This window comes from Filicampus tigris, chromosome 5, assembly GCF_054856515.1.
Source record: "Filicampus tigris isolate MCC_2025a chromosome 5, RoL_Ftig_1.0, whole genome shotgun sequence".
Lineage (NCBI taxonomy): Eukaryota > Metazoa > Chordata > Actinopteri > Syngnathiformes > Syngnathidae > Filicampus > Filicampus tigris.
Genome location: NC_141221.1, coordinates 16,762,013 through 16,777,383, shown reverse-complemented (window position 1 = coordinate 16,777,383; position 15,371 = coordinate 16,762,013). Strand labels below are relative to the sequence as shown.

General features: G+C 42.1%; 1 protein-coding gene across 5 annotated transcripts in view; it reads right to left on the bottom strand.

Annotated features, from left to right (window-relative positions):
* Nucleotides 1-140: 140 nt before the first annotated feature.
* The window catches only part of prdm6 (PR domain containing 6), a 36,657-nt gene continuing 21,426 nt past the window's right edge, over nucleotides 141-15,371 (bottom strand). For 4 of the 5 annotated variants that reach the window (XM_086030123.1, XM_086030121.1, XM_086030120.1 and 1 more), the window contains 4 exons: nucleotides 14,269-14,393; nucleotides 13,429-13,831; nucleotides 8,599-8,775; nucleotides 141-3,183 (listed from right to left, as the gene is read on the bottom strand). In XM_086030123.1, the coding sequence (XP_085886249.1) occupies nucleotides 3,060-3,183; nucleotides 8,599-8,775; nucleotides 13,429-13,831; nucleotides 14,269-14,393 (829 nt within the window). In that variant the 3' untranslated portion in view covers nucleotides 141-3,059. The remainder of the gene's footprint in view (nucleotides 3,184-8,598; nucleotides 8,776-13,428; nucleotides 13,832-14,268; nucleotides 14,394-15,371) is intronic. The other variant, XM_086030125.1, reaches the window with a different exon arrangement.

Sequence of the window (15,371 nt, the reverse complement as noted above, 5' to 3'; positions counted from 1 at the left end):
TGAAAAAACGGAGTGCTTTGAAGTAGAACATGGATGTCTTTATCCCGTGTAGATTTTGACATGACAATGTCAAAAAGCTTTTAAGACCACACCAGGGGACTCTTAAATGATGACATCATTAATGAAACGACTAACATTCATGAGTTGACAAAATGGGCTCCCTTTATTTGGACCTGGGTTCCTTCTTCAGGTCTCACGTTTTTTTTATTTTTTAAAATCATGCAAATGTGAGCGAGACAAAAAGCATCAACATTTGTTTGACATGTTTTTTTCTTTACAAACAGTCTTTATCGTCCTCATCGTCGCAGCCACTTCCTGTCCAACTTTAAGCGGGGCGCACACGTACGCATTTACTTGCTGACCGATCACAAAGAGGAATCAGACTCAAAATAGGGCTGATTATCGGCATTGGTGTGACCTAGGCCCCTGCAGACTTGAATTGCAAAATTGTCCCGATTATCACTATATACAGTGTTTTGTCTCAGCAGTTTAGGGAGTGAAAATGACTCTAAACACATCTCACACCCCTGGATCATTCCTTAGGAAATTTTGGGGGGGAATCTGATAATCAGGCTTTTGCTGAGTTTGATCGCAAGCGATCTGGCTTAAAATTTGCCTGATTATCAGTATGCATGCTACTTTATGTTTTTCAAGCAGATTTAAGCAGAGTAAAAATACCTCTTAACGCACCCACACACCACATGGTAATTGGTTAGGATCTTTCATCTGATAATCGGACCATTGCTAACTTTGATCGAAAGGGAAGGAAAATGCTCAATTTTGGCTGGATGATCGGCACTTTATGCTTTCTGAGCAGATGGACGTGGAAAAAATGACTTAACATCCTACACCACCAGATAATCACTTCGGATCGTCATTAGAAAACACCATCATTAGCCTTAGCTGACTGATCAGAAAGTGAGGAATCAGACTCGAAATCAGCCCTTTTATCGATATGTGTGTACTCCGCTTTCGACTTGGATGCCCAACTTTATTGTTCAATGAGTTCAGCACTTGAGACAAAGTGATGGACTGAAATAAAAAAGAAAAAAAATCCACGATGTCAAATGGACGTAATGGTTGAAAAACTTTGGTGTGTCAATTGTGCCTTTTCTTCTTTTTGGTACAAAAACACACACACCAAAAACATTGGAAGATTATAATGGAAGGCAAGCGTCTTTGGTCATGTGAAGCGAAGGATGCAGAAAGTTAAATTACATAAGTCAAAGTGCTGCCACAAGATAAATAGTTGTTTTTTTTTGTTGTTTTTTTTTTTATGTCTGTGTTCATGACGTCCATGACGTGTTTGCTTTGGTCTCTGCCTCCTTTTTGGCGGGATTTTCTTTTCTTTGTCCGCTAAATATCCAACATAAAGTCAGACAATCTTTGGTTTGCTTCTGAGGTGTCAAACCTTTCGTGGGGTGGGGTGGGGGGGGAGTCAAAGCTGCAATGAACCTCCTTGCCACAGGAGGGCGCATCTTGAACTTGTCTTCTCCCTCGAGCTGCTCCTCGATAGACCACGGAACTTCAGGAGAACTCTGGTAGAACATTGGTGGAATGTTGCTAGATATTTTGTAGAACTTTGGTGGAACACGAGTAGAACATCAGTACATTTGGCGAATTTCAGGAATTATTTTGTAGCACTTTGGTAGAACTTACTTGCAGCTTCACAAGAACTGCAGTGAATCTTTGGAAGTACTTTGGGGGAAAATTAAGAACTTGGGTCAACCTTTGGTAAAACATTGGTGAAATTGCTGGCGAAATTTTGAAGAACTTTCAAAGAAGTTCAGGAGAACGTAATTGGACTTGAGTAGAACGTGCATAAAACATTGGTGGAATTGCTGGCGAAATTTTGAAGAACTTTCAAAGAGGTTCAGGAGAGCGTAATTGGACTGGAGTAGAACGTGCATAAAACATTGGTTGAATTTGGCAGGAAATTTTGTACAGTTTTGGCATAACATTGGAAGACCAGTAGAATTCAGAAAAAAATTGGGAAAACTTTGGTTGAACTTGAGTAGACTCTGGTCAAAGTACATTTTTAAAGAAATTTTAGATGCTCTTCGGTAGAACATCAGTGCTCTTTAGTAGAACGTCGAGGGAAACTGGTGGAATTTCAGGGGAAATGTTGTTGAACTTTGGCATAACATCGGTAGAACATTGGTGGAACTTTGGTACGTCACTTGTATTTCAGGATAATTTTAGTATTACTTTTGAAGAGTTTCAGTGGGACTTTAGTGGAACCTGGGTTGATCTTTGGTGTAACAAGTGTTATTTTGATCATTATAGAAGAACTTTGTTGTAACCTTAGTAGGACATAGGTAGTAGACTTTGGTAAAACATCAGTTGAATTTTGGGAGAAATTTTGCAAAACTTCAGAAAAAGTTGGCTTGATGATTGATTTAACTTTAGTATAACATTGGTAGAACCTTTGGTCTAACCCAAAGAAATACGAAACAGCTTTGGTGGAACTTAATTAGAACTCAGGTAGACTGTGGCAAGACATTGGTTAATCATTTTTGGGCGGAATTTTGTACAACTTTGGAAGAACATCAGTGTAACCTTGGTGTAACTTTAGTAGAAATTATCAAACATTAACATTGGCAAAATTTGTGCAACTTCAGTAAAACTTTGGTAGTACAATTTAGGACGGACATGTGAAGAAGCAGGGTAGATTTTTTCTAGGACTTTGGAAGCAGTGTAACTGCTTGTAATTTGGAAGAGCTTAGGTATGACATTGGTAGAAAATCAGTAGTGGTTTGGTAGAGCTTTGGTCAGACATCAGTAGAAAGCTGGTAGAACTTGGGTAGCGCTTTGGAAGAACTTTGGTAGAACATCAGTAAAACCCTGGTAAGAACTTTGGTAGAACTTCGGGAGTGCTTTGGAAGAACTATGGTACAACATCAGTAAAACTTGAGAAGAACTTTGGTATTTTGTCGTAAGGTAGTTCCATGCGTAGTGAAGGACTTGGTCAGGTTGGACGTGAGCAGCGGTAGAAAAGGCCAAAGAGAGGATGTCGTTTGCGGCGGTGGGATTTGGGTTCTGCTGGGCTGTTTTGGGTCCTAGTCCACCTCTATGGATTCTCCACCCACCGATCCTTCGCTGTTGGGTTTACATTCGTTGGGTAATCTCTGGTGACGGCTCAGCTGGGTGGCCTGAGTGAAACTGCGATCGCAACGCTCGCATCTGAACACAAAACAACAGGAATGCTCAAGAGGGGCACTTACCAGTCTTCAAACCTCAATTTGCAGCCCTAACCCTTTTAAAACCCCAAACCAGGCATCAAACCCTGATTTCCCCAACCTTGGTTTGAAACCCTACTTTAAAACCATAACCCTGACTTGGAATCCTACTTAGCAACCCTAACTCAAATTTGAATCCCCAACCCTGGCTTCAAATTGGTCTTAATACCCTAACCTTAGGTTGAAACCCCAACCCTAGCCTTAATCCTTGTTTAAAACAGTAACCCTGTCTTGACACCGTTATGTGAAATCCTAACCCTGGCTTGAAACCCAATTTGAAACTAATTAACCCCGACTTAAAACTCAAATTTGAAACAGTAACACTAACTAGAAACCTTACTTTTAAATCCAAAATCTTGTTTGGCACACTAACACTACCTTAAAATCCTATTTTGACACCCTAACCCGGGCTTGAAAACCCTCACCGGATAGCTCAATTCAAAATCTTTGCAATTTGTTTGGAAGCCATACCCAGACATGAAACCCTACCCCTCACTTCAAACCCTATTTGAAATCCAAACCCATGTTTAACAAACAAAGCCTAGTTGGAAACCTTAATTTGAAACCCTAATATAGGCTTGAAAACCTAACTTGAAACCCTAAAGCCCTTGTTTAAAACCCTAACTCTCAATCCTAATTTAAAGACCTGACCAATGTTTAATAGCCAAACATAGGCTTCAAACTCAACTTTTGAGATTGTAACTAATTGATTAATTTAGATTGTAACTTTTGTATAAAACCCAAGTAACCCTTGAGTTCCATCCATCCATCCATCCATTATCGATACCGCTTCTCCTCACAAGGGTCGCGGGCGTGCTGGAGCATATCCCAGCTGCCGTCGGGCAGTAGGCGGGGGACACCCCGAATTGGTTGCCAGCTAATCGCAGGGCCCACAGAGACAAACAAATATCGGCACTCACAATCACGCCTAGGGGCAATTTAGAGTGTCCAATCAACCTACCAAGCATGTTTTGGGAATGTGGAAGGAAACCCACGCAGGCACGGGGAGAACATGCAAACTCCACACAGGAAAGCTGGGGCCGGATTCGACCACATGACCTCTGAACTGTGAGGCGGACGTGCTAACCAGTCGCCCACCGTGCCGCCTCCCTTGAGTTCCATACGTTGTAAATGTGCGACACGTGTTGCAAATGATTGTGTAACACAAACGCTTTTCTTCCAGTATGAGCATTTGTTATGCAAATGAGTTTATGGGGATGATCTTGCGATGACATACTGTGACTTACTCTGGGATTCGCAACCTCTCGCACACACGCGTGCACGTGGGAGTGCCTTTTCAAGTGTAATACACGTTGACAGTACAAAGTGTGTGTGAGGTCAACGGAGCAGTCATCTGGAATTGCCGCTGTGATCTTCACACACACACGTGCGCGCGCACACACACTCGTCAATAATCTATCAAGCCATCTGCTGAGGGGAATTCCCATCATGTGTGCGCACACACAGTGTCACACCCAATTGAGGAAGCCTTTTAAGTCTGACGTGTGTGTGCGCGTGTGTACATTATTGATCGGTGGAACACATATGTTCCACGCATGGCAAGGTTTTGATTGAACTAACACAAGAAAAGAATACATTGCGATAAATGTAATGAAAGATAGTATGTGCAAAATAACGAGCGTTTGCACGTTATCAGAAAGCAACTCGGTGACGGCACCTCATTTCATTTACTTTCACAGTCAGTTTATTTACTCGTTTTGTTTTCAATGAACTTACTGTATTGGTTTTGTTTATTTAGTATTTTGTCCGGTTTATTTTATTTGTCTATTTAAATTCATTTTATTTGGGGGAATTTATTAGTTGTAATTATTTCACCTCACAGACAGGAAACAATTCATCCACATCAACAACTGCTCCTCATCCACTGTCCCGTGGTGTCCCCCAGGGTTCTGTGCTCGGTCCTCTTCTCTTCATCCTCTACCTTCTCCCTCTCGGTCAAATTATCCGTCACCACGGTCTCGGCTTTCACTGCTACGCCGATGACGTCCAATTGTACATCCTCTTTACTAAATCCATCACCTCTACTATCCACTCCACTCTGTCCAACTGTCTTTCTGATATGAAATCCTGGATGCAAACAAACTTTCTTTTCCTCAACTGCTCTAAGTCCCACCTGCTGATAATTGGCCTAAACTCCCTCACACAAACTGCCTCCAACTTCAACCTTACTTTTGACAACTCCAACCTGTCCGCCTCCTCTCACTGCCGCAACCTTGGTGTCCTCTTCGACAATAATCTTTCTTTTGATCAACACATTACCCAAATCACCAAAACCGCTTTCTTTCACCTCAGCAACATTTCTCGCCTGCGCCCCTCACTTTCCTTGACTGCCGCTCAGACCCTCATCCCTGCCTTCATCCCTGCCGTGTCTCCTGATGACACAGGACCCATTGATACCCTTTTAAATTGCATTTTAGATATCAAGTCATGGATGGCAGATAATTTCCTACAGCTCAATCAGGACAAGACTGAGGTTTTAGTTATCGGTCCCGAAGGTCAGAGAGAGAAGCTTTTACCAAAACTACACATTTTTAATCCCTCACACTGTGTGAAGAACCTTGGCGTCATTTTTGACTCTGAGCTCAGTTTTATTCCTCATATTAAAAATGTAACCAAGATTGGTTTTTATCACCTTAAGAATATCGCCAGAGTCCGCCCGTTTCTCTCTCAGGCTAACACGGAAGTGCTGATGCATGCCTTTATTTCCTGTCGTTTAGATTACTGTAATGCCCTGCTCTCTGGCCTCCCGAAAAAGAGCATTTCACCACTGCAACTACTGCAGAATTCAGCCGCTCGGGTGCTGACGAGAACCAGAGGGCGGGAGCACATTACGCCAGTTTTGAAATTGCTGCATTGGCTCCCTGTGTGTTTCAGGATCGATTTTAAAGTACTTTTATTAGTTTATAAATGTGTTAATGGTCTTGGGCCATCTTATTTATCTGATTTGCTTTTATCATACCAGCCCTCGCGGATCCTGAGGTCCTCTGGCGCGGGCCTTTTATTTATTCCAAGGGTGAGGACCAAACTGCATGGCGAGGCTGCATTCAGCCGTTTTGGTCCTCACCTTTGGAATAGCCTGCCAGAGGATGTCAGGTCTGCAGAGACTGTTGATATTTTTAAGAGGAAGCTCAAGACACACCTTTTTAGTTTGGCTTTCAACAACTTTTAAATAATTTATCTTTTCTTTTGATTGAAGATAATTCTATGTTTTGCTTTGAATGTTTTAAAGCACTTTGAGTTGCATTCTTATGTATGAAAAGTGCTATATAAATAAAATGTGATTGATTGATTGATTGATTCATCACCTCCCGCCTTGACTCCTTTAATAGCATCCTCTACGGCACAAGCTCCAAACTCCTCCATAAATTACAATACATCCAGAATGCTGCCGCCCGCCTTCTCACTCACACCCGTTCCCGTGATCATATCATTCCCATTCTCAAAAATCTCCACTGGCTCCCCGTTCCCCACCGCATTCAATTTAAACTCCTCCTACTCACCTACGAAGCCCTTCACAAGCAGGCCCCCTTCTACCTCTCCGATCTTCTCCACTCATACACTCCTTCCCGCACCCTTCGCTCCTCAAATGCAAACCTCCTTGCCATCCCCCCGACCAAGTACAAAACCTGGGGGGAGCGAGCCTTCTCTGTTGCCGCCCCCACCCTCTGGAACTCCCTTCCACAACACCTTCGTAACTGCGCAGACCTCACATCCTTCAAAACACTTCTCAAGACTCACCTATTCCGCCATGCTTTTTAACATCACTTAATCTTTGCTATTTTTCTTTTTTTCTGCTGTTGGTTTTAACTGTTTTTGTTTTAACAGCAGGTTTTATTTTATTCACTTGTCCTTGTTGTCAAGCGTCTTTGAGTGATATGAAAAGCGCTATAAAAATAAAATGTATTATTATTATTATTATCATTATTATTGAATGTCACAGTTTAAGTATTTTACTTGTTTTGTTACATTTTGCATTGACTCTATTTTATTCATTTATTTTACATTTTTCTTCATTAATTTTATTTGATCAAGTTATTCTATAGAATGAATTAGTTTATTCATGGGTTTAAAGATTCCTGCAATTTATGCTGTATTTTTTACATTTATTGAGCTTAACCATTATTTGTTGTTTTCCAATTTCTTGATTTGATATCGAGTTAAATGTCTTTCTTGGACTTATTGCAAAGCTTGACTTGGATTTTTCAGCATTGTATTTCTTTGATGGCGGCGTGCTCGCCGTTCCGAACGCTCGCCATCAGTCGCATCGGCTCAGTCGCGCGCTGACGTGTTGAAGTTGATTGACAGGCGGTGCGCGATTGGTCATTAATGGCGCGTCGCTCGGCATGACCTCGACGCCGTCCTCGCTAATTGCGTCCGAGCGGCGGCGGAATGGCAGCCATTAGCGCGCCGCTTACTTCAATTTGGCATGACGAGTGTGTGGAGGCTGCTAACCAGCTGACGGGACTGAAGGCGGCGGATTCACATCGGGTAAGGTTGCACTTTTAAATTAGGGAGTTAAGAGTGGGGAAGGGTTTTAAACAAGGGTTTAGATAGGGTTAGGGGTTTAAATTACGTTTAGGGTTTCAGATTAAGGTTAGTGTTTCAAAGTGGGGTTTTGGTTTCAAGTTAGGGTTTCAAACTAGGGTTACAGTTTCAAATTAGGGTTAGGGCTTCAAAGTAGGGTTTTTGTTTCTAGTTAGGGTTTCAAACTAGTAGAGTTTCAAATTAGAGGGTTTCAAAGTAGGGTTAGAAATTCAAAGTAGGGTTTCAAAGTAGGGTTAGGATTTCAAAGTAGTGTTTCAAACTTGGGTTAGAGTTTTAAAGTAAGGTTTCAAACTAGATGTGAGGCTTCAAGTTAGGGTTTCAAAGTAGAATTTCAAGTTAGGGTTAGGGTTCCAAACTAGGGTTAAGATTTTAAAGTAGGGTTTCGTATTAGGGGTAGGGTTCTCAAACTAGGGTTTGTGTTTCAAAGTAGGGTTTTAAACAAGGGTTATGGTTGCAAAGTAGGGTTCCAAACTTGGGTTATGGTTTCAAACTAGGGTTAAGAGTTTAAAGTAGGGTTTCATATTAGGGTTAGAGTTATACAATATACAATACAATTTTATTCATATAGTTTCAAGCTAGGGATAAGATTTTAAAGTAGGGTGTAGGATTTTATGTCAGTATGATTGGTTGAAGATCAGGCTTGACATCAAGATTATGGTTTTAAATTGGGGGTTCAAATGAGTGTTGATAAATGAATGTCATCCGTTCAGGAAGTCTGTTAATATGATTCTGATCTTTTGTATTGACAGGCGGCCCCAACTTGGTGTGTGTGTGTCCCCACCCGTTGACTTACTTGAAGGGCTTCTCGCCGGTGTGCGTGCGTATGTGGTTGTTGAGCGTGGTGGCGCCGGCGAAGGCGCGACCGCAGTAGCCGCACTTGAAGGGCCGGTCGCTGGAGTGCGTCACCACGTGGTTGCGCAGCTCCGACGGCTGCGAGAAGGACAGCGAGCAGTGGCCGCACTGGTACGGCCTTCGCCGGGACAAAAGGGGGAAAAGAGGAGGCGCCGGTCAGTGACGCGCTCGCAACGGCAGCAGGAGAAGAAGAAGAAGAAGAGGGCAGATAGGAGAGCAAGCCTGCTTACCAATTCCAATAAAGGGCTTGAAAGTCAAGATCCAAATCAAGGTTTAAAGAGGACAAACACTTTCAAACAAGGCCTAGGGTTGAAATGTAGGCTCACAAGCGCTGGCTACTTAGGGTTTCAAGTGCAGGGTAGGGTTTCAAGCCTGGGTTTTGCTTTTAAACAAGTGGTAGGGTTTCAAATTAAGGTTACAAGTCAAGGCTAAGGTTGCAAATTAGCGTTACAAGTCTGGGTTTTGGTTTCAAAAAAGGGCTGGGCTTTCAAATCAATGTTTAAATGAAGGTTTCAAGCCTGTTTTTTTCGTTTGAAACAAGTGTTTTAAATTAAGGCTTCAAGCCTTTTTGGGCTTTACACAAGTGGTAGGGTTTCCAAGTCAAGGCTGGGGTTTCAAATGATCAATCATACCAAACTCAATAATCCAATTATTCCATAACTCGTAAACTGCAATCATAAAATTAGCGAGGCAGAGTTTTAGTTTTAATAAAGATTTGTTTCAAATTAGGGTCGAACGTCTTGGCTAGGGCTTCAAATTTCAAGGTTTCAAGTCTGAGCTGAGTTTTTACACAAGGGTTAGAGTTTGAAAGTTGGGTTTCAGATCAGAGTTTGGGGTTGAAATTAGGATATTAAACCTGGGTTAGGGTTTTAAACAAGGCATGGGTTGAAACCCTCTTGGCTAGTTTTTTTTTTTTAACTTTTATTGTTTAAAATTAGGGTTTCAATTCTGGGTTAAGGTTTTAAACAAGTATTAGGTTAGGATATTTTTTTTAAGTCAGGGTTAAAGCTGAAGTCTGGATTGTGGTTCACTGGTCACACTAACAACAAACTAATGTTGTTGCTCGCTAAGGAAGCTAAGCAGCGTAGCTTCGACAAAACTTTGATCTTTGGCGCCCCCTCATCAACACATTCAAACACCTTTCGACTCACACACAAGGACACACACACACGAATAGACATATTTGCAGAAAGACACATTTGCAAACACACACGCACAGATACACACACGAGAGAAAAATAACACACTCACACACAGATTTAGCACAAAAACACAGATTTACATCTACACACATGGTGAAAATAAAAAGAAGAAAAGTGAATATCCTCACTTGCAGTTTTTCACGCCGAAGTGTGTGCGTGCGCGTGCGTGTGCTCGTTTATCAGGCGTTGTTGTATAGGCGCTGGCGTGTTTATTATTTCTTATTTATTCATTTGCGCTTTTCTATGAGGCCAACATCGATCGTGAATACTTGGAGTGATCAATGGGAGGAACTTTTTGATTTATTTATTCAAGCGCGGCGCCGAGATTAATGTGCGTTTATTGTTTATTACGCACGAGTGCGTGTGTGTGTGTGTGCGCGCGAAAGCGTCTTCCCAAGCACACCGCCGGCGACAACATAGCAGCTAGCTAGCTAGCTAGCTTTGCTCTGTGGCGTGTTAGATGGCTACCAGCTAAGTCGCTAACTAGCCTCATAAGCTGCCAACCAAATGCCACGGCAACATCGCTAACACCAACGCGTGTGAAACGTTTCGGTGCATCTGTCATCAACATGAGTACTAAGAACTAACAGTCACTGTGAACGCATGACCTGATGAAAGATACATACACACGCACACACACAGTAGTGAAAGATTAACGTGGGAAGGGAGAGTTTTCTCACACATTTTCATGTGACACGTTTAAAACATTTGGTAGGGGTTCAAGTTAGGGTTTCAAATGATGTCTGTGGTTTCAGGAGGGAATTGATTCAAGTATTGGGGTTGGAAACAAGGTTTAGGATTAAAAATGAGGGCGTAGGGTTTTCAAATAGGGTTTCAAGAGACATGTTCAGGGTTTCAAAGCGAGGTTGGGGTTTCTAATTGAGCATGGTTCAAGGCTGTAATAAACAAGGGTTATGGGTTTAAAGTCAGGTTTCTAGCCAAGGTTAGGGTATGGATTTCTAATTAGGATTTTAAATCAGGGTTAGGGTCTTAAATTAGGTTTTCAAACCATAGTTAGTGTTTGAAACAACAGGCTTTGAAAGTAGAGTTTCAAATTTCAAATAAGGGCTTCAAGCCTGGGTTAGGGTTTTGAAGTTGGGTTTCAAGTAGGGCTGGGCCGATAATTCGATATCAATATGTATCACGATTGACACGTGATCAATAGAAAATGCATTCGATAAAACGTTTGATAGAGGAAAAAAAAAAGGGAAAACAAACCCGTTCGCAGCATGGTGCGTGATGTATGATGTATGATGCGCTTCCACCTCCAAACATGAAGGAAAAGCGTTTAAACCAACGAAGAAGAAGCATTTAAACCAACGAAGAAGCTGTTAACTCAACGGAGCATGCTCGCCGGCCCGGCACCCATGCGCTATGCTGGCGTCCAGCGAGCGAGCGCCGTAACTTTGCTAAAAAAAATGACCACTCCACTCTTACAATTAAATGATATTATGCATGATAACACTATTAAAAACCTGTTAACTGTTATTTAAAGAAAAGGTTTAAAACAAAATCTATAATTATCAATATTGACTGATATGAAATACTTAGATTGTGACAGTTTTTCAAACATTTCTCAGCCCTTCTAAGCACATTATCTTTAAAATTGAGTTTATTTCACTTTTTCATCGTTACATTGACCTCTTATTCAAGGTTAAGTATTATGTTAAAATAAAATAACTTAAATGTACTTTCCTTCGGGTCATTATTTTCAATAGTTCAATATATTATCGATATCGACCAATATGAAACATTTATATCGTGATATAAATATATCTGCCAGTACATCAGCACTCGCAACACACACAGACACGCACACACAAAGCACACAACCTGATGAACTGTGTTAAAAAAGACATGACAAGTCAGTGTGTCTTTGCAATGTGTGAAGTGTATCTAATGTGTTTATGTATGAAAGGGGAGGAGCCAGAACGTGTCTAATGGGTGAGCCTGAATATTTCCCTCACCGAGCACAATCCTCCTGTCCCGATAAATCATATATTCAAATAAAATGACAATCGGAATAATATGAAGTTCAGATCTTCCTTAGACAACTACAATTAGACCATTCTTAATATTCAATAAAATGAAAAACACAACGAAACACAAATTCCAAAATAATTTAATATTTAAGTATATATTTTTTCATGAATCTCACTGGGTGGGCAGTCCGTCAATCGGGGTGGGCCGGTGCACACCCAGGCCCACCTATGGCTCCGCCCCTGATGTGTGCAGAGTGTGCGTGTGCGTGTGTGTTGCTATGACGACATGTTAGTGTGTTTGAGAGCAGAGATGATAAATCAGCACTCACACTTCATCAATAAACAATCAATCATATGCTTCAGCAGCCCTACACGCGCCTGTCCGTGTAGGGTCTACTTTTGGTCAAAATGAATGACCCCGGACCTCATTTTCGTCACTAGTTCCTGCCCTCCAAACAAACAAATGGTCCTCCCAAAATTCCTAGTGTTAACTAAAAGTCCAGGAACTTTAAATTCTTGGAATTTTATGACTACATTTCGACAGTTGTTAGATTTCTTAAAGTGTCAAGTACGAAGGTTGCCAGACGACATAAAGCAAGTGCTGTGGATAAAATGTTCTTATTGACATTTTGCACATCAGCAGACACTTTTTCATTTTCTTTTTCATTTATTGAACGAGTGACACTGGCCCCGCCCGCCATCACCGTGACAACCACAATTTCTCCACTGCCCCCACCGAGATTTATGCACACACGCACGCACACACATTACACAATATAAAGATAAGCAAAAATTCTCCAATGAATCATCACACACACAAGCGTGTGTGTGTGCATGCGCGTGCGTGTACACGCACAGACACACTTTCTATCACAAAACTAAAGTATGTGCTTGCATTCATGTCCGATGTTGTTCATTTTGTCAAAACCGGTCAAGTCACTTCCAGTCTAGACTATTGCAGTCTAGTTGAGTCCAGTTTCGTGTCGCCCTTACTAATCTAGCACACCTATAGGCCATCCTAGTCCAGTCCTGTTAATCGACTCCACTCCAGTCTATTCCAGTCCAATCTGTCGAGTCTATTTGAGTCTCATCCTGTCTAGTCGAGTATATTCTATTTTAGTATATTCTGGTTTAATCTAATTCAATCAAGTATATTTAAGTCTAGTCCGGTCTACTGTCGTCTATTCTAGCCCTGGTCAATCTACTCCAGACCTGTCTAGTCTTCTCCAGTTCTCCAGTCTATTCAAGACTATTCTAGTCTCATCCTGTCTAGTCTAATACATTCCACTGTAGTCTAGTCTAGTCTTGACTAGTCTAGTTTACGCTCGTCCTGTCTAGTCTAGTAGATTCAAATGTACTCGTTTCTAAGTACATACTATGTAGTCTATTGTGGTCCAGTCCACTGCAGTCTATTGTAGTCTGCTCTAGTCCAGTCCAGTCCAGTCAGGTCTCGTCCAGTTCACTTTATTCTCCATTTAAATTGTCCAGTCTAGTTGAGACTAGTTTATGGTAATCTATTCTAGTTGAGTCTCTTCCGGTTCAGTCCAGACCTTACTTGTGACTGTGTATTAGGTTTTGTTGACAGACCTGTCCGGATTCTGCGGGCAGACGTGCATCTGTAGCAGGATCCTCTGCGTGAAGGTCTTGAAGCACTGTCCGCACTTCCACAGATGCCAGTCGCTGAACTCGCTGCTGAGCTGGCTGGTGGACGTGGGACTGGCTAGGACTCTTTGGTTCTTGGAAGACAGCTGGCCGAAGGACGACTCGGACGACGGGAATGGCGCTCCGCTCTTGTCCAGCACGGAGAAACTTCTGCTGCACGCCATCTGAGGAAACACCATGGAGCGCACGGATGACGACAAGGACGCCAGCGCGGACGTCGCTTTGCCGCTCTTGCCGAAGGATTGCTGCTGCTGTTGTTGTTGTTGTTGTTGTTGAAGTAGGGACTCCTGACGAGACATCACCTCCGACACAGACGCGGGGACATTCACTGCACACACAAAACAGCAACTTTAGAACCTTATGTGTGTGTTTACGATGTGAAAGTTCTACATACATTCTTTGTTTTAGATTTATGTTCTATGCCCATGTCTACGTTATGGGTCCTATACAAGTCCACTTTGAAGACGTGTGCTCAGCATCCATGTCGTACGTAATGTCTGTTCAAGATCTGTGCCCTACATATGTCCAATCCTGGTACTACATAAGTCTGTATGGAGTTGTATGTCTACGATTAAATCTATGTTCAGTGTTCGATAATCAAGACCTATGTTCTCATTTCATGTTCCACCTTTAACATGTATGTCCTTTGTTCATGTCCATCATGTTTTTTTGTTCCATGTCCACCTCTAGAGTAGGCTACTTCTCGTCTCGTTAGTGCCATGTTAACATGATAGCATTCAAGAGGAAAGATAGAAAAAGTCTCACGGTTTTCGTCCTGAGCGACACACTGCAGCGGAATTCCGAAGAAGGAAGTGTACGAGTCATTGTACCAAACCAGGAGCTCGCTTCCTCGAGGGATGTCCAGGCACGCCCGGTAGAAGATGCTAGACCTAAAACACAAACACAAATTGTTGAAGGACCCCTTAAGACGTCATCACTAAAGTGGCTAATGCTAAAAGACTTCTTAGGACCCCGTCGCTAATGTGGCTAATGCTGAAGCTTTTCTTTGGATCCCATCGCTAACGTTGTAAATGCTAAAGCACTTCTTTAGACCAACCACATCGCTAACCTGGCTAATGCTAAAGTATCTCTTTACCACCATTAACTTGGCTGTTGCTTAAATTTTTCCTCGCTAACCGTGTTTTAGTTAATCTCAGGTTACAGTAGCATCACATTGCATAGCATTGTTTACTTTAGCATTGTCTGTCTTTATTTTGCCCAGCAATTAATTTTTACTTAGTCTATCTTAGCTTATTTTATTTTAGCCTAGCACAGTTTATTTTAGATTTTGAGTAGTTTTATCTTATTGCAACATAGTTTATCTTGGCATATCGGTGTTTACTCTAGTTTAGCAACTTAGTTTATCTTGTCTTAGCCTAGTTTACATTAGTTTCATCTATTTTAGCAAACTCTAGCCTAGCTAGTTTAGCAGTGACAAGTGAAAAATAACTTACCACGTAAATGTTTACATTTATTTTTACCATGTGACGTTAATGCACATCATAAGATTAGGCATCTGTGTGCGTTGGGTACAGTGCTTGTGCTGTAGGTAAGAAAACAAATGTTTCACAGTCAAGACCACGCCCCCTCAGAGAGGCAGCGGGCGTGTTTGTTTTTCATACCTGACCGCCTGATGAGACCCTTTGATGTGTGACACCACCCGCCACAGTCCAGCAGCAAACATGGATCAAACACCACCCCAACCACCCCCCCACCTCCCACCGCCTCTCCATCGTTTTATCTGGTGTGAGGTCAGGGGTATGTTTGATTTACAGCCCGGCCCCTCCCGACTGTGTTGTCATGTTGGCCCCACCCTTCCGAGTGCGCTAAGACAAAATGAAACACGCTTGACATGAGGTCACTTCTTT